Below are 21,448 nucleotides of genomic sequence, written 5' to 3'. Positions count from 1 at the left end.
ATGCCTCCGTTCTGCTCACAAGGGTTGCCTTCACCTTTCTGTGACTCACTAGATAAATCCCACCCTGAACTTTCTCTCTATAGCCTCCTGAACTGTTCCAACCACGCTCAGCCTAATCTTGCCATCGGAAATGATGGACAGTCAAGAAAATGAAATTCAAGACCAGCTGATTCACCAAGCCTGCCCATACAGTCAACCCTCCTGCAGCTATGTAATATCCTGGGAAAGATAAAAAAAACAGATAAGAACCCATGGCCATTTGAGGGGAAAAGTCTGGAAAATCCCTCATTGACCCCCCTTAAGCAAACAAAACTAGTCTAGAAGATCACAGTGACTGTGATTTACCTTAGTTAGTATTCCAGCTTACTTTTTATATGTTGTGATTGGCGTCCCAGTCAGGAATTGGTCCTGCTTTCTTTTGAAAATATGCAGTGAATCTGCACTCGCATCCCAAGCTGGCAATTCATTCCATAGGTCTGCTATCCTCTGGCAAAGGAAAAAGCTCTTGAAATCTAGTTCACCCATTGCATTACTCGTACACACAATCCCTGGTCCTCTCTAACCTGTTATTGAAATAATCTCTCAATAGGAACACAGTTTAGTCCCTTCCTTATTATACACACTTTTGTCAGATCACCCCAGAGTCTATGCATCTCTAGTGTAAATATACCCAGCTTTTTAAGCCTTTCTGGGTAACAAGGTGGGTATCATTCTCGTGTCCCCTCTGAATCTTTTAGAAAGCCTCCATATCAGCCACCATGTGAGGGTACCAAAACTGGGGTATTTTGTTTTATAATGAATCATTCTGATAATGCAACCTAATACCATATTTGCTTTGTCTATCACTTCATGGCATTGCTTGTGAACCTTGGGCTGGATTTTCGACTAATTTGCACCTTGTTTAGCACTTGGGTGCGGCGCAACATTTTTTTTGGCGCGAAACATTTTGAGCTCGGGTGGAACTTTCAGCAGTGGTTTTGCAATGGCGCTAAAATTTTGCACCTGGCCGATGTTTTCACCGTTTGGATGACATTAATTCACGTGCAACACTGCGCTAGCGCCCCAGGTGGAACTTTCAGCCATATCGCCCGATTTAGCGTCCGCCCGGGAACCCGCCAGCAAAAAGCAGTCGCATCCAGGTCGGACCCAGGGTGCACCTGGCGCCAACGGCAGCATTTTGAAAACGGAGCATAAGTTGAGTGCATAAAAGGATTGGGAGAAGAAGGCTGCGTTTTTCATACTGAAGTTTTATGTGAGTTTATAGTTCATTTTAAAGGACATTTTAAAAGTTGGGGGCTATACTATGTCAACCATTATTCCTGGCTGCTGTATTTATACAGCACCAAGCTGCAAGAAGGCTTATTGAAGATCATTTTGAACGTAATCGAAGAGATCGCAGACGTATGGGGAGGAGACCTTACCCCCAACGGCTTTACAGGGAACAGCGCTCATACCTGCAGCTCTCGGAGGCACAGTGCATTAGAAAACTGCGCTTCATAAGAACAAGAACCTAAGAATCTCAGAAATAGGAGAAGGAGTAGGCCATTTGACCTCGAGCCTGCTCCGCCATTTAATAAGATCATGGCTGTTCTGATCATGGACTCGGCTCCACTTCCCTGCCTGCTCCCCATAACCCTTTATTCCCCTATCTCTCAAAAATCTGTCTATCTCCACCTTAAATATATTCAATGACCCAGCCTCCACAGCTCTCGGGCTGAGAATTCCTCAAATTTACGACCCTCAGAGAGAAGAAATTCCTCTTTCTCTCAGTTTTAAATGGGCAGCCCCTTATTCTGAGTCTATGCCTCCTAGTTTTAGTTTCCCCTATGAGTGGAAATATCTTCTCTGCATCCACCTTGTCGAGCCCCCTCATAATCTTATACGTTTCGATAGGATCACCTCTCATTCTTCTAAACTCCAATGAGTATAGGCCCAATCTACTCAACCTATCTTCATAAGTCAACCTAGTGAACCTTCTCTGAACAGCCTCCAATGCAAATATATCCTTCCTTAAATATAAGACCAAAACTGTACGTAGTACTCAAGATGTGGCCTTGCCAATACCCTGTACAGTTGTAGCAGGACTTTTCTGCTTTTATACTCTATCCCCCTTGCAATAAAGGCCAACATTCCATTTGGCTTCCTGAATACCTGCATACTAACGTTTTGTGTTTCATGCACAAGGACCCCCAGGTGCCTCTGTACTGCAGCACTTTGCATTTCTCTCCATTTAAATTATAATTTGCTTTTCTATTTTTTCTGCCGAAGTGGATAACCTCACATTTTCCCACATTGTACTCCATCTGCCAAATGTTTGCCCACTTAGCCTGTCTATATCTCTTCCGAAAGGAAACGCTGACACAGATATGCCAGCTCATACAGGCAGACCTACAGCCTACCAGCGGCATCAGGACTGCACTGCCTGTTGAGGTGAAGGTGACTGTGGCATTTGCCTTCTATGCCTCCGGTACCTTTCAGGCATCAGCGGGGGACATATGCTCCATCTCGCAGCATGCTACACATTACAGCAGTCGCCAGGTGACTAATGCACTGCACACACTCAGGATGGACTTCATAAACTTCCCAATGACCGAAGATGGCCAAAATGAGAGGGCTGCAGGTTTTGGACGATTTGCTGGCTTCCCCAAGGTTCAGGGTGCCATTGACTGTGTGCACATCACCCTGCGAGCACCTTTACATAATCCAGAGGTATACCAAAGCCGAAAGGGATTCCACTCCATTAATCTGCGACCATACTCAGCGTATCATGGCAGTAAATGTCCAATATCCAGGGAGTATCCATGACGTTTTCATCTTGCATGAGAGCACTATCTCAGGCCTGTTCCAGCTTCAACCACAAGGCCAGAGCTGGATGCTGGGGGACAAAGGTTACGGCCTCGCCATCTGGCTCATGACACCCGTCCAGAACCCTGAGACAGAAGCCGAGCATCGCTATAATGGGAGCCATGCAGCCACAAGCAACATCGTCAAACGGGCAATTGGAGTACTCAAGCAGCGCTTCCGATGCCTGGACCACTCTGGAGGCTGCCTACAATACTCCCCTCAGCAGGTCTCTGAGTTCATTGTGGTGTGCTGCATGCTACACAACTTAGTCATCATGAGGGGACAGGATTTGCCACTGGGATTGCAGAACCACCTCAGGAGAGTGGGGAAGAGGAATAGGATGAGGAAAAGGAGCTTGGCGAGAACCCATGGCACCACCACAACCACAGGGGAGGAATTGTGGAAATTTTGATGCTGCAAAAGCCTTACATCAGCAGCTCATAATTCAACACTTTGCTTGGAGTGAACAGCACGCTTCACCGTTGCCTGGCCACTCTATCCCACCATGTTGACTATTCCCCCTCTTGTCCTGCAAATGAGACACTACACTGGAATGGTTAAGGTGAACAAAAGAATTTATCAAACATTGTAAGATGTTATAACTTTGTGAACATAACTTGAAAAAGTTGAAACTTTAATAAAATAACAAATTGTAATCAAACTGTGATACAATAACAATAACATGATAACAACATCCCTGCCTCACAGTCTTTTAACACTGGCTTTCCCCCTCCCTCGCCTGCTCCTCGTACCCAAAGTGGCGCCACGATAGCATGCAGCAACGTTGTCAGAGCGCTGCTGTGTTGGGGGGAGAGACATTGGAGACGCCTCCTGGGGAGACACTGGACCAGCTCGTGGTGTGGATGGCCCGGCTTGTGACTGGCGAGCCTCTTCATCAGCGTCGTCAGTCACAGGTGGTGTGGGAGTGTGTCTGGGTGTCACACTGGGGAACTCGGAAAGGCTGCTCCCAACACTTCCGGGACTTGACTGGTGGGTGTTGTTTGCCTCGCAGGTTTTGTGGCTCGCACTAACAATCTGCGACCCTACCTCCGTTATGGTCACTTTCAGACTGTCAATACTCATGGTAATCCTACCCAGGACTTCAAGGAGCTGACGGGCGAGCCCGATGCTCTCCCTGGACAGTGCCATCATGTCCAAATGTGTGTCTGCCTGTCTGTCAGCAGACCAGCTTTGCCGACTCACCCTCCGGAGAGACAGCATATGGGATTCGACCCCAGAACTGCGTTGCTGCACACTAATAGTCCAAGGAGCCTTGGAGTTGTCAGAGCCTGGGAATGTTTGATATTCCTCGGACGACTTGTTTACCGGTGTTAAAAGAGGTATAAAAGAGGTTAAAAGACTGCATCTGTACCCTCCCTGGAGTTAGCTGATCAGTCTCCGTCAACTCTCTTCGTCAAATTTCTCCTCCATATGTTGGGCTGACGTGGAGGGTTAACCCCAAGGATTCGACGTCTGTGACTGATCATCTGGAAGTAGAAAGCAACAGACGAGTGGTTAGCAGCAGGAGAGGGGGCAGGGTGACATGAGGAAGGTCACATAGCACAAGCTCATTTGAAGGACTGCCGCGACTCCATTAGATCTAGTCCAGAGACACTGTTTCTCATTGCCCCAACCCTATTCCACAGACGCTGCATCACATTGCCCCAACCCTAGTCCACCGACACTGCATCACATTGCCCCAACCCAGCCCAGGGAGTGTGCAGGACTTACCCTCAGGACGCAAGCAGGGGTTAGCGCCACCAATGGCAGTTGCCCGACCTGAGATTCCGATTAGGCCTGCCACTCACTCCTACAGGTCCGTAAGTGGCAGGGTCTAAGGTGGATCACCGCCTGTCCACAGCTGTTTCCGGCGGTTGTGGGACTTCTTTCCTTGCAAAGGTGTAAATGGGAATGGTTACCAGAAGTCCATCTGCTCTTCTGGCACACACACAGATAGCCACCAAAGCACTTATACCATATAGTCTGAATGTAATAGAGTCCTCTGTTCAATGGCCTTGGAAGTTGCACGTGGTTCATCAGGAGGACGTCGAAGTGTGGAACCATCTTATCAGATCTCAGAAAGCAATCTTAATAATGTGTAAAGATCATTCATGTCAAATAGGGTGCCACACTAAGCTTACCTATGTGTCAGGCATTTTAGGAGGCAATCCACAGAGTGCTTAGATACAGCAACCACATCAGAACGAATGAGATTTATAATTTAAGTAACAAAAGAAGGAATGAATAAAAATTTTACTCACTTGAACGACCCTGGAAAGATCGTTAAACTTTTTCCGGCAGTCCTTTTTATTGTATCTGAGGCAGAGACCTCCTCAGCGATCTTTCTCCAGATCTTGTTAAAAATCATTGGTAGGGGTCTGGATCCACCCCTCCTTTGGAGTTCTTGCCATCTCCTCTCCACAGCCCCACAAGAGCTTTGTTGGCCTCCTGTGTGAATCTTCGTGCCTGGTATCGTCCTCCTCCATCATGAAAATCAAATAATAAAATGGTTGATTCAGCTCCGGGTGTACTGCGCATGTGCATGGCAACTGTGCCCTGCATTAGTGTTTGCGATCAGACAGCATACCAGAAGCGCGGCAAAAAAAAAATTTGCACATGCGCAGAACGGCTAATTTTTATTTCCAGTCGGTACTTTTGGCTCCGGTGCACAAATTCTGTCGTGCAATGCTGGAGTTAGCACTGATGTCCGTCGTGATCTTTCATTTGGCGAAAGTTGCATGCTCTAGTGCTAACCCGGCGCCAAAATTTTGATTTTGCCACGATTAGCGCCGGAAAACTGGCAATCACAAAAGGCGAAAATCCAGTCTATCAAATGAATTATGTACTATAACAATGAGATTTTTTTCTTCTCAACAGACTACAGTTCTGTACCTTGTAGAGTGTAAGTATACTTAGTCTTCGTGTTAGTTCTGCCCATATGCATAACACCACATCTATAAGAACATAAGAACATAGAAATAGGAGCAGGAGTAGGCCATTTGATCCCTCGAGCCTGCTCCGCCATTCAATAAGATCATGGCTGATCTGACCTTTGCCTCAACTCCACTTCCCCGCCCGCTCCCCATAATCCTTGACTCTCTCTTATCGTTCAAAAATCTGTCTATCTGTACCTTAAATATATTCAATGACCCAGCCTCCATAGCTCTCTGGGGTAGAGAATTCCACAGATTCACGACCCTCTGAGAGAAGAAATTCCTCCGCATTTCCGTTTTAAATGGGCAACCCTTATTCTGAAACTATACCCCCTAGTTCTAGATTTCCCCACGAGTGGAAATATCCTCTCTGCATCTACCTTGTCGCGCCTCCCTCAGTATCTTATATGTTTCAATAAAATCGCCTCTCATTCTTCTAAACTCCAATAAGTATAGGTCCAACCTGCTCAACCTTTCTTCATAAGTCAATCTCTTCATCTCAGGAATCAACCTAGTGAACCTTCTCTGTATTGCCTCCAATGCAAGTCAATCCCTCCTTTAAATAAGGAGACCAAAACTGTACACAGTACCCCAAGTGTGGTCTTACCAATGCTCTGTACAGTTGTAGCAGGACTTCCCTACTTTTATACTCCATCCCCTTTGCAATAAAGGCCAACATTCCATTTGCCTTCCTAATTATTTGCTTTACCTGCATGCTAACTTTTTGTGTTTCATGTACAAGGACCCCCAGATCCTTCTGTATCGCAACATTTTGTAATCTCTCCACATTTAAATAATAATTTGCTTTTTTATTTTTCCTACCAAAGTGGATAACCTCACATTTTCCGACTTCATCTGCCAAATTTTTGCCCACTCACTTAGACAATCTATATTCCATTTGCAGATTCTTTGCCTCCTCCTCACAATTTGCTTTCCTACTTATCTTTACATCATCAGCAAATTTGGCTACATTTCACTCGGTCCTTTCATCCAAGTCATTAATATAGATTGTAAATAGTTGAGGTCCCAGCACTGATCCCTGTGGCACCCCACTAGTTACAGTTTTCCAACAGTTATCTAAGTTAACTACTATTTGCCAAGTATGGCTACATTCTTCTATCATATCAAGATCCACTTGGAGTAATTTATTCTCATCCACAGTCCTAACACTTGCAAAAGTCTTTGTGTTGTTCGTGTAAGGTTTTCAATAAGGCTCTTGAACATTGAAGTTAGATGTCGTAGGTTTATTAAGCATACAGTAGATGCAGTAGTACTTAAACATACACTTGTATAGTTGTAAGTACGACTTTCTATGATGATGATTGATTGGGGAATCAATGTGTTACAATTCTGAGCACAATATCTTAGATTTTCACAAATCCAAATACTCATTACAAACTAATTTACAAATTACCAGTTTTTATACATTTCTCTCTCTCTCTCTGTGACAATCCACACAATTCTGCATTGCATAATTATATAAAAGTTAAAATAAAACTCATACAAGAAGAATTTAATTGATTTATACTTTATCAATAACTTTATTTTTTTTACTTAACAAGCTCTTTCCATTGGGCTAACCCCTTTAATTATGTTGTCTTTATTTCTGTATCATTGGTATCAATTAAAAAGGATGGTGTATGTATGCCCAGATGTTTTCCTTTGCAATATTAACACTGTTATCAAATGATTAATTTCTCTAAACTTTAGGAACCAGTATGCAATATTCACCTCTTTTATTAAGTCTCTTATTAGATAATTCTGAAAGTGATCATTGCTGCATGATCAGCCCTGGCCCAAAAGTCCAGTCGTACTTTAAATTGGCTTATACTTCTCTGCTTAACAGCAAAGACTAAAGGTTAACATTAATACAATATAAAGAGGAATTAATATAGTACAACATTAGTAGATTTCAAGACAATCTGATTAACGGGCCCACTAAGCTCCAAATATTGCAGGCTGAAGTGCATGCACACATTCAGTCGGAAGTCCGCCTTCTGCCATATTGGATAATGTAGATGCGATGGCGGTATGAGCGCACATTGGGAACATTTAAAACTCACAATAATGATTCAAATTAGAATCTTGTGCTTCCTGGAGAACCTGTTTTCGATTTTCTTGCGCGTCACTCGCCACTTGCTGAACTTGCACAGCATAATGTGAAGGCCCTTCTAACCAGCGCTATTTAAAGGGAAAATGCTGTACTTAACGGGTAGTTGCTGGTTTATCACTTTAGACTGCTGGTTGACTTCTGGGTATTCTTTTGTATATTTTATCACTCAAGAAAGAGTGCTTTGTCTAAACAGAATGATTTGGCAGGTGTTGCACTGTTGTTGTTTGCCTCAGAAATAATCTGCCTGCAGACACGGGTGCTCTCATAGGGCTGCCTTCAGGACTGGAAGATGAGGAGAAGACACCATAGAGAAGGAGCGGCAGCCAAAAGGAGGAGGCGGAAGACACTGCACAGGAGGCCAATTCCACAGAGTGTCTTCAGGGAATGTTTCTCCTACATTAACTTTATCGAGGAGTAATGTATGATATGCCTTCCCTTTACCAAAGAATCTGGCACCAAGCTATGTTACTTGCTGCAGCCACAATGCGAGCCTCAAATCAGCTGATGGACAGTGTGCCTGTGGCTGTTGAGGCCAACGTGGCCCTTAGCTTTTATCCCACGAGTTCCTTTCAGGCTGCACCAGGTGATATCAGCCACATCGCTCAGATGGTAGTACAGTTGGGGTTACAGATACACAAATCACTAAAAGTAGCGATGGAGGTTAATAAGGCCATAAAAAAGCAAACCAAGCACTGGGGTTCATTTCTAGAGGGATAGAATTGAGACGCAGAGAAGTTATGTTAAACTTATATAGAACCTTGGTTAGACCACATGGAGTATTGTGCACAGTTCTGGTTTCCATATTCTAAAAAGGATATAGAGGCTCTGGAGAAGTGCAAAAAGGATTTACTAGAATGAATCTAGAACTGAGAGGTTATACCTATTAGGAATGATTGGCTGGGACTCTCGCAAAAAGAGAAGACTGAAAGGTGACCTGATAGAGATCTTTTAGATTATGAAAGGATAGACAAAGAGAAGCAATTTCCACTTGCGGGCCATAAATAATTGAAGTGAATAGCATAGATGCATTTAAGGGGAAGCTTGATGAGCACTTGAGGGAGAAAGGAATAAAAGGATATATTGATGGGGTTAGATGAAGAAAGGTGGACGGAGGCTCATGTGGAGAATGGATCGGTTGGGCCGAATGGCCTGTTTCTGTGCTGTAAATACTTTTGAGTACACTAATGTATCAGGGAGGTCTCCTAGGCTCGAAAAGTCAGGGGGAAAACCTACATCTCTTTCCCAATGGACAGAGCAAAGCAGGACGAGAGAGCTACAGCTTTTGATTCTGTCAATATAGGGGATGGAGTATAAAAGCAGGGAAGTCCTGCTACAACTATACAGGGTATTGGTGAGACCACACCTGGAGTATTGCATGTAATTTTGGTCTCCTTATTTAAGGAGGGATATACTTGCATTGGAGTCAGTTCAGAAAAGGTTAACTAGGTTGATTTCTGAGATGAAGGTGTTGACTTATGAAGAAAGGTTGAGCAAGTTGGGCCTATACTCGTTGGAGTTTCGAAGAATGAGAGGTGATCTTATTGAAACATATAAGATACTGAGGGAGCTCGACAGGGTAGATGCTGAGAGGATGTTTCACCTCGTGGGGGAACCTAGAACTAGGGGGGGGCATATTTAAGAATAAGGGGTCGCCCATTAGAACGGAGATGAGGAGGACTTTCTTCTCTGAGAGTTATAAATTTGTGGAATTCTCAGCCCCAGAGAGCTGTGGAGGCTGGGTCATTGAATATATTTAAGGTGGAAATAGACAGATTTTTGAATGATAAGCAAGTGAAGGGTTATAGGGAGTGGGCAGGGAAATGGAGCTGAGCCCAAGATCAGATCAGCCATGATTTTATTAAATGGTGGAGCAGGCTCGATGGGCCATAAGGCCTACTCCTGCTCCTATTTCTTATGTTCTTATGTGAGGCTTCCTCAGTGTTTAAGGTGCCATAGACTGCACACATACTGCCATGCGTGCTCCTTATCACCAGCTTTTAGCGATTGAAAGGGGTTCCACTCCCTCAACATACAGCTGGTTTGCCATCACAGGCAGCGCATCATGCAAGGTCTGTGCCCACTGTCTGTTCAGCTCTCGACTCTTTCATCCTATGCCAGTCCTCTGTGCCACCTGTATTCCAACCAGGCCACCAAAAAAGGCTGGATATTGGGCGTCAAGCGCCATGCCATTCAGACATGGCTCATGATTCCTGTTAGTAGCCTGCCACAGCTGGCAGATCATGCCGACAAGAGCCATAATAAGGAACATTATCAAACAGCCAATCTGCATGTTCAAGCAATGTTTCTACTGTCTGGACTGTTCCAGAGGAGATTTGCAGTATTATCCTGAGTGGTTATCTGGATTTGATGTCACCTGCTTAGCCATCATGAGGGCCCAAACTTTTCCACCATCTAGGCAGCAACAAATGCAGGAGGAGAAAGAGGAGGAGAGGAAGCGGCCAGCAGTGCTCCTAGCTGCCCGAGCTCTCAGAAACCAGCTCATTGAGGAGCGTTTCAACTAAATATTCACCTTCCATTCCTCAGACAGCAACAGCTGCACAATCCTTACCACTTTGCTTACAATCATCTTCCTTCACTCCACACTTATGGGTCTTGCCCTCACTTCACTACAAGGATAAACACCAGCAGCAAATTCAGAACAAAAACTAAATGTATCAAACAAGTATTCTGACAATGTTCCCAAAAGAAACCACAACTCACTCTTGTGCAAGCTCTTTGTTCCTGTCTTGTGTGCTTGTTTTCCTAGCCTACTGCTCCTACGAAGTGTTTCCCTGATGGTTACAGCTTGGTGAGGTGGAAGGCTACTGAGCTCCCATTGAGGACACTTCAGATGGCGTTGAAGGACGATTGTGAACAGTTCTAGGCCTGGACGGCTCTGCTCCAGACTCTAGCATCTTGTCATGGGCTGCATCAGTCTGAGCTGGCTGGCTGTATGGCACTATCAAGGGTACTGGCGGATTGGCTGGTGGGGGAGCAGGCGTACACGTGCCCTGAGAAAGGACAGTCGGTGCATCTGCTGTGGAGCCAATGCCGCTGGAAGCCCATTGCAACAGTGGCCCCTAAAGCAAAGGTGGCAGTCGATGAATTTCCAAGCCAGCAGTGAGAGCTGCCATTGTAGCCCTATGAGCTTCCATGACAGCAGTCTGTGCTGCCAGAGTAGCCATCTGAGCCTTGTCAGAATTGTCATAATAGACTCTATCATGGTGGGTACCAGAGTGGTGTTGATGGATCTGACCACTCGGTTCATGTTAGAAAGAATGGTCTCCATGCTCTGTGCAAAGCCTTGAGACAATTTGGAGTTGGACTCCTCTATGCCCCGCGGCATTGTGCGCCAGCTCTCTGGCAGGCTGCCCAGTGCACCTAACATTTGCTGGAAAATGCTCATCAGCCTTCTTCAGTAGCCTGACTCCTCGAATTCTGCATCTGAGTCCTCTGCAGCAGAACTGGTATGCGACTTCGTACTCTCGCGAGCTGTACCTGTAGCATCCTACCCCCTTGTCCGAGCTCCTCTGCATTTAGAATCATTGAATGTTACAGCACAGAAGGAAGCCATTCAGCCCATCGTGCCTGTGCAGACTCTTTGAAAGAGCTATCATAGAAATTGACAACACAGAAGGAGGCCATTCGGCCCATCATGTCTGTGCTGGCCGACAAAAAGCTATCGCACTTTCCAGCTTGTCATCCATAGCCTTGTAGGTTACGGCAATTCAAGTGCACATCCAAGTACTTTTTAAATGCTATGAGGGTTTCTGCCTCTATTACCCTTTCGGGCAGTGAGTTCCAGATCCCCACTACCATCTGGGTGTAAAAATGTCTCCTCAAATCCACTCTAAACCTTGTACCAATTACATTAAATCTATGTCCCCTGGTTGATGACCCCTCTGTTAAGAGAAACAGCTCCTTCCTATCCACTCTAGGTCTCTCATAATTTTATACATCTCAGTTAGGTCTCCTTTCAGCCTCCATTGTTCCAAAGAAAACAACCCCAGCCTATCCAATCATTCTTCATAGCTAAAATTCTCCAGTCCTGGCAATATCCTCGTAAATCTCCTCTGTACCCTCTCTAGTTTAATCCCATCTTTCCTGTAATGTGGTGACCAGAACTGCATGCAGTACTCTAGCTGTGGCCTAACTAGTGCTTTATACTCTTATATTCTGTGTCTCGGCTAATAAAGGCAAGTATCCCAAATGCCTTATCTACCTCCCCTGCTACATTCAGGGATCTGTGGACATGCACTCCAAGGTCCCGCCGTTCCTCTACACTTCCATTTATTGTGTATTTCCTTGCCTTGTTAGCCCTCCACAAATGTATTCGCCCAGAAATTCCGATCGAGGTCTTCCCATGGGCAAACTACTGAAAAAAGGAAAAAAAATGTGCACTTACTTGAAGGTGCTGCGCTCGCTCGAACTTCCGATCCTGAGGCCTTCACTCACTGCGCATTGGAGCGCGTGCACGTTGGGATGTCCGTATGCTGGAGCTGGAGTCGCATGGCTCTGGGCAGCCAATCAAGGGACAGTATTTTCTCATTCATAATAATGGAAATTCCGTAAGTTGAAGTTCCCATTATTATGAGAACTCCCTCCCCCCCCCCCCCCCCGTAACACACAAAACACTAATAAAAAATAGAAAACAATAAGGTGGATGAATTAATTGTGCAAATAGATGTTAATAAATATGATGTGATTGGGATTACGGAGACGTAGCTCCAGGATGATCAGGGCTGGGAACTCAACATTCAGGGGTATTCAACATTCAGGAAGGATAGAATAAAAGGAAAAGGAGGTGGGGTAGCATTGTTGGTTAAAGAGGAGATTAATGCAATAGTTAGGAAAGACATTAGCTTGGATGATGTGGAATCTATATGGGTAGAGCTGCAGAACACCAAAGGGCAAAAAACGTTAGTAGGAGTTGTGTATAGACCTCCAAACAGTAATAGGGATGTTGGGGAGGGCATCAAACAGGAAATTAGGGGTGCATGCAATAAAGGTGTAGCAGTTATAATAGGTGACTTTAATATGCACATAGATTGGGCTAGCCAAACTGGAAGCAATACGGTGGAGGAGGATTTCCTGGAGTGCATAAGGGATGGTTTTCTAGACCAATATGTTGAGGAACCAACTAGGGGGGAGGCCATCTTAGACTGGGTGTTGTGTAATGAGAGAGGATTAATTAGCAATCTCATTGTGCGAGGCCCCTTGGGGAAGAGTGACCATAATATGGTGGAATTCTGCATTAGGATGGAGAATGAAACAGTAAATTCAGAGACCATGGTCCAGAACTTAAAAAAGGGTAACTTTGAAGGTATGAGGCGTGAATTGGCTAGGATAGATTGGCGAATGATACTTAGGGGGTTGACTGTGGATGGGCAATGGCAGACATTTAGAGACCGCATGGATGAATTACAACAATTGTACATTCCTGTCTGGCGTAAAAATAAAAAAGGGAAGGTGGCTCAACCGTGGCTATCTAGGGAAATCAGGGATAGTATTAAAGGCAAGGAAGTGGCATACAAATTGGCCAGAAATAGCAGCGAACCTGGGGACTGGGAGAAATTTAGAACTCAGCAGAGGAGGACAAAGGGTTTGATTAGGGCAGGGAAAATGGAGTACGAGAAGAAGCTTGCAGGGAACATTAAGGTGGATTGCAAAAGTTTCTATAGGTATGTAAAGAGAAAAAGGTTAGTAAAGACAAACATAGGTCCCCTGCAGTCAGAATCAGGGGAAGTCATAACGGGGAACAAAGAAATGGCAGACCAATTGAACAAGTACTTTGGTTCGGTATTCACTAAGGAGGATACAAACAACCTTCCGGATATAAAAGGGGTCAGAGGGTCTAGTAAGGAGGGGGAACTGAGGGAAATCTTTATTAGTCAGGAAATTGTGTTGGGGAAATTGATGGGATTGAAGGCCGATAAATCCCCAGGGCCTGATGGACTGCATCCCAGAGTACTTAAGGAGGTGGCCTTGGAAATAGCGGATGCATTGACAGTCATTTTCCAACATTCAATTGACTCTGGATCAGTTCCTATGGAATGGAGGGTAGCCAATGTAACCCCACTTTTTAAAAAAGGAGGGAGAGAGAAAACAGGGAATTATAGATCGGTCAGCCTGACCTCAGTAGTGGGTAAAATGATGGAATCAATTATTAAGGATGTCATAGCAGTGCATCTGGAAAATGGTGACATGATAGGTCCAAGTCAGCATGGATTTGTGAAAGGGAAATCATGCTTGACAAATCTTCTGGAATTTTTTGAGGATGTTTCCAGTAAAGTGGACAAAGGAGAACCAGTTGATGTGGTATATTTGGACTTTCAGAAGGCTTTCGACAAGGTCCCACACAAGAGATTAATGTGCAAAGTTAAAGCACATGGGATTGGGGGTAGTGTGCTGACGTGGATTGAGAACTGGTTGTCAGACAGGAAGCAAAGAGTAGGAGTAAACGGGTACTTTTCAGAATGGCAGGCAGTGACTAGTGGGGTGCCGCAAGGTTCTGTGCTGGGGCCCCAGCTGTTTACATTGTACATTAATGATTTAGACGAGGAGATTAAATGCAGTATCTCCAAATTTGCGGATGACACTAAGTTGGGTGGCAGTGTGAGCTGCGAGGAGGATGCTATGAGGCTGCAGAGTGACTTGGATAGGTTAGGTGAGTGGGCAAATGCATGGCAGATGAAGTATAATGTGGATAAATGTGAGATTATCCACTTTGGTGGTAAAAACAGAGAGACAGACTATTATCTGAATGGTGACAGATTAGGAAAAGGGAAGGTGCAATGAGACCTGGGTGTCATGGTACATCAGTCATTGAAGGTTAGCATGCAGGTACAGCAGGCGGTTAAGAAAGCAAATGGCATGTTGGCCTTCATAGCGAGGGGATTTGAATACAGGGGCAGGGAGGTGTTGCTACAGTTGTACAGGGCCTTGGTGAGGCCACACCTGGAGTATTGTGTACAGTTTTGGTCTCCTAACTTGAGGAAGGACATTCTTGCTATTGAGGGAGTGCAGCGAAGATTCACCAGACTGATTCCCGGGATGGCGGGACTGACCTATCAAGAAAGACTGGATCAACTGGGCTTGTATTCACTGGAGTTCAGAAGAATGAGAGGGGACCTCATAGAAACGTTTAAAATTCTGACGGGTTTAGACAGGTTAGATGCAGGAAGAATGTTCCCAATGTTGGGGAAGTCCAGAACCACGGGTCACAGTCTAAGGATAAGGGGTAAGCCATTTAGGACCGAGATGAGGAGAAACTTCTTCACCCAGAGAGTGGTGAACCTGTGGAATTCTCTACCACAGAAAGTAGTTGAGGCCAATTCACTAAATATATTCAAAAGGGAGTTAGATGAAGTCCTTACTACTCGGGGGATCAAGGGTTATGGCGAGAAAGCAGGAAGGGGGTACTGAAGTTTCATGTTCAGCCATGAACTCATTGAATGGTGGTGCAGGCTAGAAGGGCTGAATGGCCTGCTCCTGCACCTATTTTCTATGTTTCTATGTTTCTAAAACTACACTACATATTTAAGATTCATTTAAATTAAAGTTCTTTTTTTTTTAAAGTCGGGAAAATATATTTTTTTATAAGTTTTTTTAATTATGCCTTAAAATAAACTTACCAAAGTGGGGAGGGTTTTTAACAATAAAATATGTTTTCATATGTGTTTATTTAATTTAATTTTAATGTTTATGTATGTTTTTAAACACTTGCGCCTGTAACTGTAAGCTATAAGCCTGCTTTTTCAGGCGCAAGATTTTTGAGGACATTTGCTGGGCAAGATATGCGTAAATATCGCAACTTGCCCTGAAGTGTCCTCGCTCCCGATATGCGCGAGATCTGTCAAGCCAGAAACTTGACAGATCGGAACAGCCTGTTTTCAGCGCATGCGCATTGCACGCTGAAAACCGACTTTTCCGATGCCTTCCCGGGTCCGTAGAAACTTCGTATGGACCCGGGACATTGGAATTTCAGGCTCATTACCTCACACTTCTCCGGATTGAATTGAGTTTTGCCCACCTGACCAGTGCATTGATATTTTCCTGCAGTCTACAGCTTTCTTCTTCATTATCAATCACACGGCTAATTTTTGTATCATCTGCAAACTTCTGAATCACACCCCCTGCATTCAAGTCTAAATCATTGATATATACCACAAAAAGCAAGGGACCTAGTACTGAGCCCTGCGGAACCCCACGGAAAACAGCCTGCCAGTCACAAAAACACCCATCGACCACTACCTTTTGCTACCTGCCACTGAGCCAATTTTAGACCCAACTTGTCACTGCCTCGTGACCAGTCTGCCATGTGGACCGTATCAAAAGCCTTGCTAAAATCCATGTCCAACACATCAAATGCACTACCCTCATTGACCCTCCTTGTTACCTCCACAAAAAATCCAATCAAGTTAGTCAGACATGACTTTCCCTTAACAAATCTATGCTGACTTTCCTTGATTAATCCGTGTCTTTCTAAATGAAGATTTATCCTGTCCCTCACAATATTTTCCAATAATTTTCCCACCACCGAGTTTGGCTGACTGGCTTGTATATACTTGGTCTATCCCTTTCTCTCTTTTTAAACAACGGTACAACATTAGCAGTCCTCCGGCACCACACCTGTCACCAGAGAGGATTGGAAAATGATGGTCAGAGCCTCTGCCATTTCCTCTCTCGCTTCTTTTAACAGCCTGGGATACATTTCATCCGGCCCTGGGGATTTATCCAATTTCACAGCTGCTAAACCCCTTAATACTTCCTTTCTCACTATGTTTATTTCATCCAATATTTTACACTCCTCCTCTCTGATTGCAATGTCTGCATCGTCCCTCTCTTTTGTGAAAACAGACAGAAAGTATTCATTAAGAACCATACCCACATCTTCCGCCTCCACGCACAGGTTACCTTTATGGTCTCTAATAGGCCTTACTCTTTCTTTAGTTAATCTCATGCTCTTAATGTATTTTTAAAACATCTTTGGGTTTTCCTTGATTTTACTTGCCAATATTTTTTCATGCTCTCTCTTTGCTTTCCTAATTTCCTTTTTAATTTCACCCCTGCACTTTCTATACTCCTCTGTATACTCTTCTGCAGTATTGAGCTCTCGGTATCTGTCATAAGCTTCCCTTTTCTTCTTTATCCTATCCTGTATGCCAGTTGACATCTGGGGGGCTCTAGATTTGTTAGTTCTACCTTTTTTCTTTAAGGGAACATAGTTGTTTTGAACCCTTACTATCTCCTCCTTGAATGCCTCCCACTGCTCTGACACTGATTTACCTTCCAGTAGCTGTTTCCAGTCCACTTTGCAAAATCATATCTCAGCTTAGTAAAATTGGCTTTTTCCCAATTGAGTACTTTTGTTCCTGGTCTATCATTCTTTTCCATAACTACCCTAAATCTAACTGAATTATGATCACTACCACCAAAATGCCTTCCCACTGATACCCTTTCCACCTGCCCAGCTTCATTCCCTAAAACTAAGTCCAGAACTGCCCCCTCCCTTTTTGGGCTTGCTACGTACCAGCTAAATAAGTTCTCCTGAATGTATTTTAAGAATTCTGCTCCCTCTATACCTTTCACATTAATTCTATCCAAGTTAATATTAGGGTAGTTGAAAACCCCTACTATTAATGTCCTATTATCTTTGCACTTTTCAGAAATGTTCCTACATTTTTGCCCTTCTATCTCCCTCTGACTGTTAAGGGATCTATAATACACTCCCGGCAGTGTGATTGCCCCTTTGTTGTTCTTCAGCTCAACCCGTATGGCCTCATTTGATGATCCTTCCAATATATCAACCCTCCTCACAACTGTAATTGTTTCTTTAATCAATACTGTGACCCCCCCCCTTTTTATCCGCCTCTCTATCTCATCTGAAAACCCTGTAACCAGGAATGTTGAGCTGCAATTACTGCCCTTCTTTCAGCCTTTCTATCCAATTAGTCCATGCCCCTACTCTTTCCCCATAGCAAATTCTCCCCCTTCAAGTATTTATCCAATTCCCTTTTGAAAGTTATTATTAAATCTACTTCCACCATCTTTTCAGGCTGTGCATTCCAGATCATAACAACTTGCTGTATAAATTTTGTTTCCTCACAAATCTTCTATCACTAGAAACAGTTTCTCCTTATTTATGCTATCAAAACCCTTCATGGTTTTGTACACCTCTGTCAAATATTCCCTTAAATTTCTCTGCTTTAAAGAGAACAAACCAAGTTTCTCTAGTCTCTCTACAAACTCCAGTCTTTCAGCTACCCTAGCCTCTAAAGTCTGTGTGGTGTGACTATCTGAGCTGGTGCCTGCGAAAGTCAGATCGAGTGATGGTGCATTTTCCAGAAGGCTGCACCCCTCTTCCTTGACTAGCTGAAGGGCGTCTACATTCTTAACAGCTGAAATGAAAGATCAGACAGGCTGGATTCAAACCCAGCTCCCACAGTTGAATGGACATTGGGTCTGGCATCAGCAGTGCCAATCATTTACCCCCACCACAAGGGACTGTTATCAGTGTGATCTTAGTCCCAGAAGAAATTACCTGCTTCTTTTCTCATCTCCCCATTTAAGATAAGGTAATTCCAACTCATCTTTTAAGGCAAATGTTCTGCTCCCCCTATCCCCAGGTCATATCAACTTCAGTTCATTTACAGTTAACTAACCCTCGCAGGTAATTTGTAAATGTAATATGCAGCCTTAATGGATGGAAAATTGTGATGACGTGTGTCTGAATTCCTAAGAATGAAAGAGGCTTCCCACTGGGAGTGTGATTTCATAAAAATTACTGCTCAAGTAACCGATCAGAATTGAACATGAAATGCTGTTAATTATTGTATCATGATTTAAAAAAAAACCTTGATCATTTTTTTAAAGTGTGTACAAAGAATTAATTCACAGTTGTTTACTGCACATGATTAAAAAAAAGTATTAGTGGCTAGATATTTTTAAGTTCAGTCACAATCAATAACTTAGTATTGCTTAAACTGTAAATGTGTCTTTCTGCAGGTGATATACATGTTGTCTTGTGTAAAAATGGAAGAGGTTACTGTTTAACTGGAAACCACAGCACCTCGAACCGTAATGAATGTAAACGTATTCTGCAGACTGGTGGAACAATCAGTAAAAATGAACGACATGGGCTTGTAGAAGGATTCATTCAATCAACACGAGGGCTTGGATACCATGGAGACCCCAAGCTTAAAAGATCTATTGTACCAATACCACATACTGTCTCTGTCCCTATTGACTCCACATGCCAGTTTCTTGTTCTAGCTTCAAGTGGATTTTGGAACGTGCTGAAAAGACATGAAGTAGTTTCAATCTCATTGGAAATGCTTTCTTTATATTTTACACCTGCTGACACAGACTCCAGAGTGATTAGCTCAATATTTCATTCAATACATGCTGTGGATTCAGATGAGCGAAGGATTGACAGGCGGTCCTCTATAATGCATTTGCTGGAGGAGTTTTCACAGCAGGGGCATAAAGATGTTAAAAAGTCTGTTGGACGTTTATTTGAGGAGCTTGTAATAAGTAAGGAACGCAGTAGAAAAAAGGAGTTTGTGAAAATTATACTCGATTATTATTCAGCAAAGAAGGACCACAATTCTGTTTGGCAACTCATGCATCGTTTACTTGAGAACGTTGCAGAAAAGGAGGAATCCAAAAATCAAATTGAAGTTGTTCATGATGATTTTTTTTCGAACAAGAAACATGACACCAACACATCTGTGCAAAGTTTTCTTGAAGATTCTTTAAATGTGAGGGACAGCAAGAATAGGACATCTGTGGTCAGTTTTTCTGAGAAACCTCTACCAGAAAATGTAGCGAATGACAACAGGACTTCCAAAGAATACATTTCTGAGGAATATTTAACAAAGGAGGAATATAATGATGACAGAATATTAGTGACTCATGTTGCTGAGGAGCTTTCACGGACTGAGGGACTAAATGGTCATTATAGCCAAGAGAATATAACCAAAGAATCAAAGAATCAAATATCAGTGTCCTTGAATTTTGAGCAAAGTGGAACATCTTTGCCAGAAAGGGTTTCCACTGAAATACCATATGATGAAACTTATATTATGAATCTGGGAGAAAACATAGAAGCAACAACTCAGGAAACCACTGCAGTGCCGCAAGAAAATCAGTATGAAATGTTAGCAAATACCATCAGCAAAAGATTAGTCGAAACTGCTAAACAAGCAGGAGCTTGTGATAACATAACAGTGCTCATATTGTTGCTTCCAGGTTGTGCTAAATCACAGTCTCTAAAAGAGCAGAAATGATGTAAGCTCATTCAGTCCAGAAATGGTACGTTGAAAGAAACTTCGACTTCAAGTCTATCTAAACATTAAACTGGTCATTGCCAGCTGTGATACATTTGTTAATTTCAAAGAAAGCTATTGGCTAAGTATACCACTGTACACAAAAAATTGTTTGTTCAATCCACAATGTAAATGTTACCCAAAATACAACAACAACTTGTATTTATATGGCACCTTTAATGTAGTAAAACATCCCAAGGCACTTCACATAAGTATTATAAAACAAAAAATGTTACATATAGCCACATAAGGAGAATTTAGGACCGATGACCAAAAGCTTGGTCAAAGAGGTAGGTTTTAAGGAGCGTCTTACAGGAGAAGAGAGAGCTAGAGAGGCGAAGAGGTTTAGGGAGGGAATTCCAGAGCTTAGGGCCTAGGCACCAGAAGGCACGGCCATCAATGGTTGAGCGATTATAATCAGGGATGCTCAGGAGAGAAGAATTAGAGGTAGTGGGGGGTATTGTGGGGTTTGAGGAGATTACAGAGATAGGGAGGGACGAGGCCATGGGATTTGAAAACAAGGATGAGAATTTTAAAATCGAGTTGTTGCTTAACCGGGAGCCAGTGAAGGTCAGCAAGCACAGGGATGATGGGGGAACAGAACTTGGTGCAAGTTAGGACATGGGCAGCTGAGTTTTGGATGACCTCAAGTAGAACGTGGGAGGCCAGCCAGGAGTGCATTTGAATAGTCAAGTCTAGAGGTAACAAAGGCATGGATGAGGGCCTCAGCAGTGGATGAGCTGAGGCAAGGACAGAGTTGGGCGATGTTACGGATGTGGAAATAGGTGGTCTTAGTTATGCTGCGGATATGAGGTCGAAAGCTCATTTCAGGGTCAAATATGACACCAAGGTTGCGAGCAGTCTGGTTCAGCCTCAGACAAGTTGGGGAGAGGGATGGAATCAGTGGCTAAGGAACGGAGTTTGTGGCGGGGACTGAAATGGTGGTGAGGTAGAGCTGGGTGTCGTCAGCGTACATGTGGAAACTGATGCTGTGTTTTCGGATGATGTCGCCAAGGGGCAACATGTAGATGAGAAATAGGAGGGGGCCAAGGATAGATCCTTGGGGGACACCAGAGGTAACGACACGGGAGCAGGAAGAGAAGCCATTGCAGGTGATTCTCTGGCTACAATTAGATAGATAAGAATGGAACCAGGCAAGTGCAGTCTGATGGCAGAGAGGCTTTGGAGGAGGATGGAGTGGTCAACTGTGTCAGGCTGCAGACAAGTAA

At 43.8% G+C, this 21,448-nt stretch overlaps 1 protein-coding gene across 2 annotated transcripts in view; it reads left to right on the top strand.

Annotated features, from left to right (window-relative positions):
- The window catches only part of LOC139263953 (protein phosphatase 2C-like domain-containing protein 1), a 45,762-nt gene extending 25,404 nt beyond the window's left edge, over positions 1-20,358 (top strand). For both annotated transcript variants that reach the window (XM_070880043.1, XM_070880042.1), the window contains one exon: positions 18,898-20,358. In XM_070880043.1, coding sequence (XP_070736144.1) covers positions 18,898-20,180 — 1,283 coding nt within the window. In that variant the 3' untranslated portion in view covers positions 20,181-20,358. The remainder of the gene's footprint in view (positions 1-18,897) is intronic.
- The last annotated feature ends 1,090 nt before the right edge of the window (positions 20,359-21,448 follow it).

This window comes from Pristiophorus japonicus, chromosome 5, assembly GCF_044704955.1.
Source record: "Pristiophorus japonicus isolate sPriJap1 chromosome 5, sPriJap1.hap1, whole genome shotgun sequence".
Lineage (NCBI taxonomy): Eukaryota > Metazoa > Chordata > Chondrichthyes > Pristiophoridae > Pristiophorus > Pristiophorus japonicus.
This window is presented reverse-complemented; position numbering and strand designations above follow the sequence as displayed.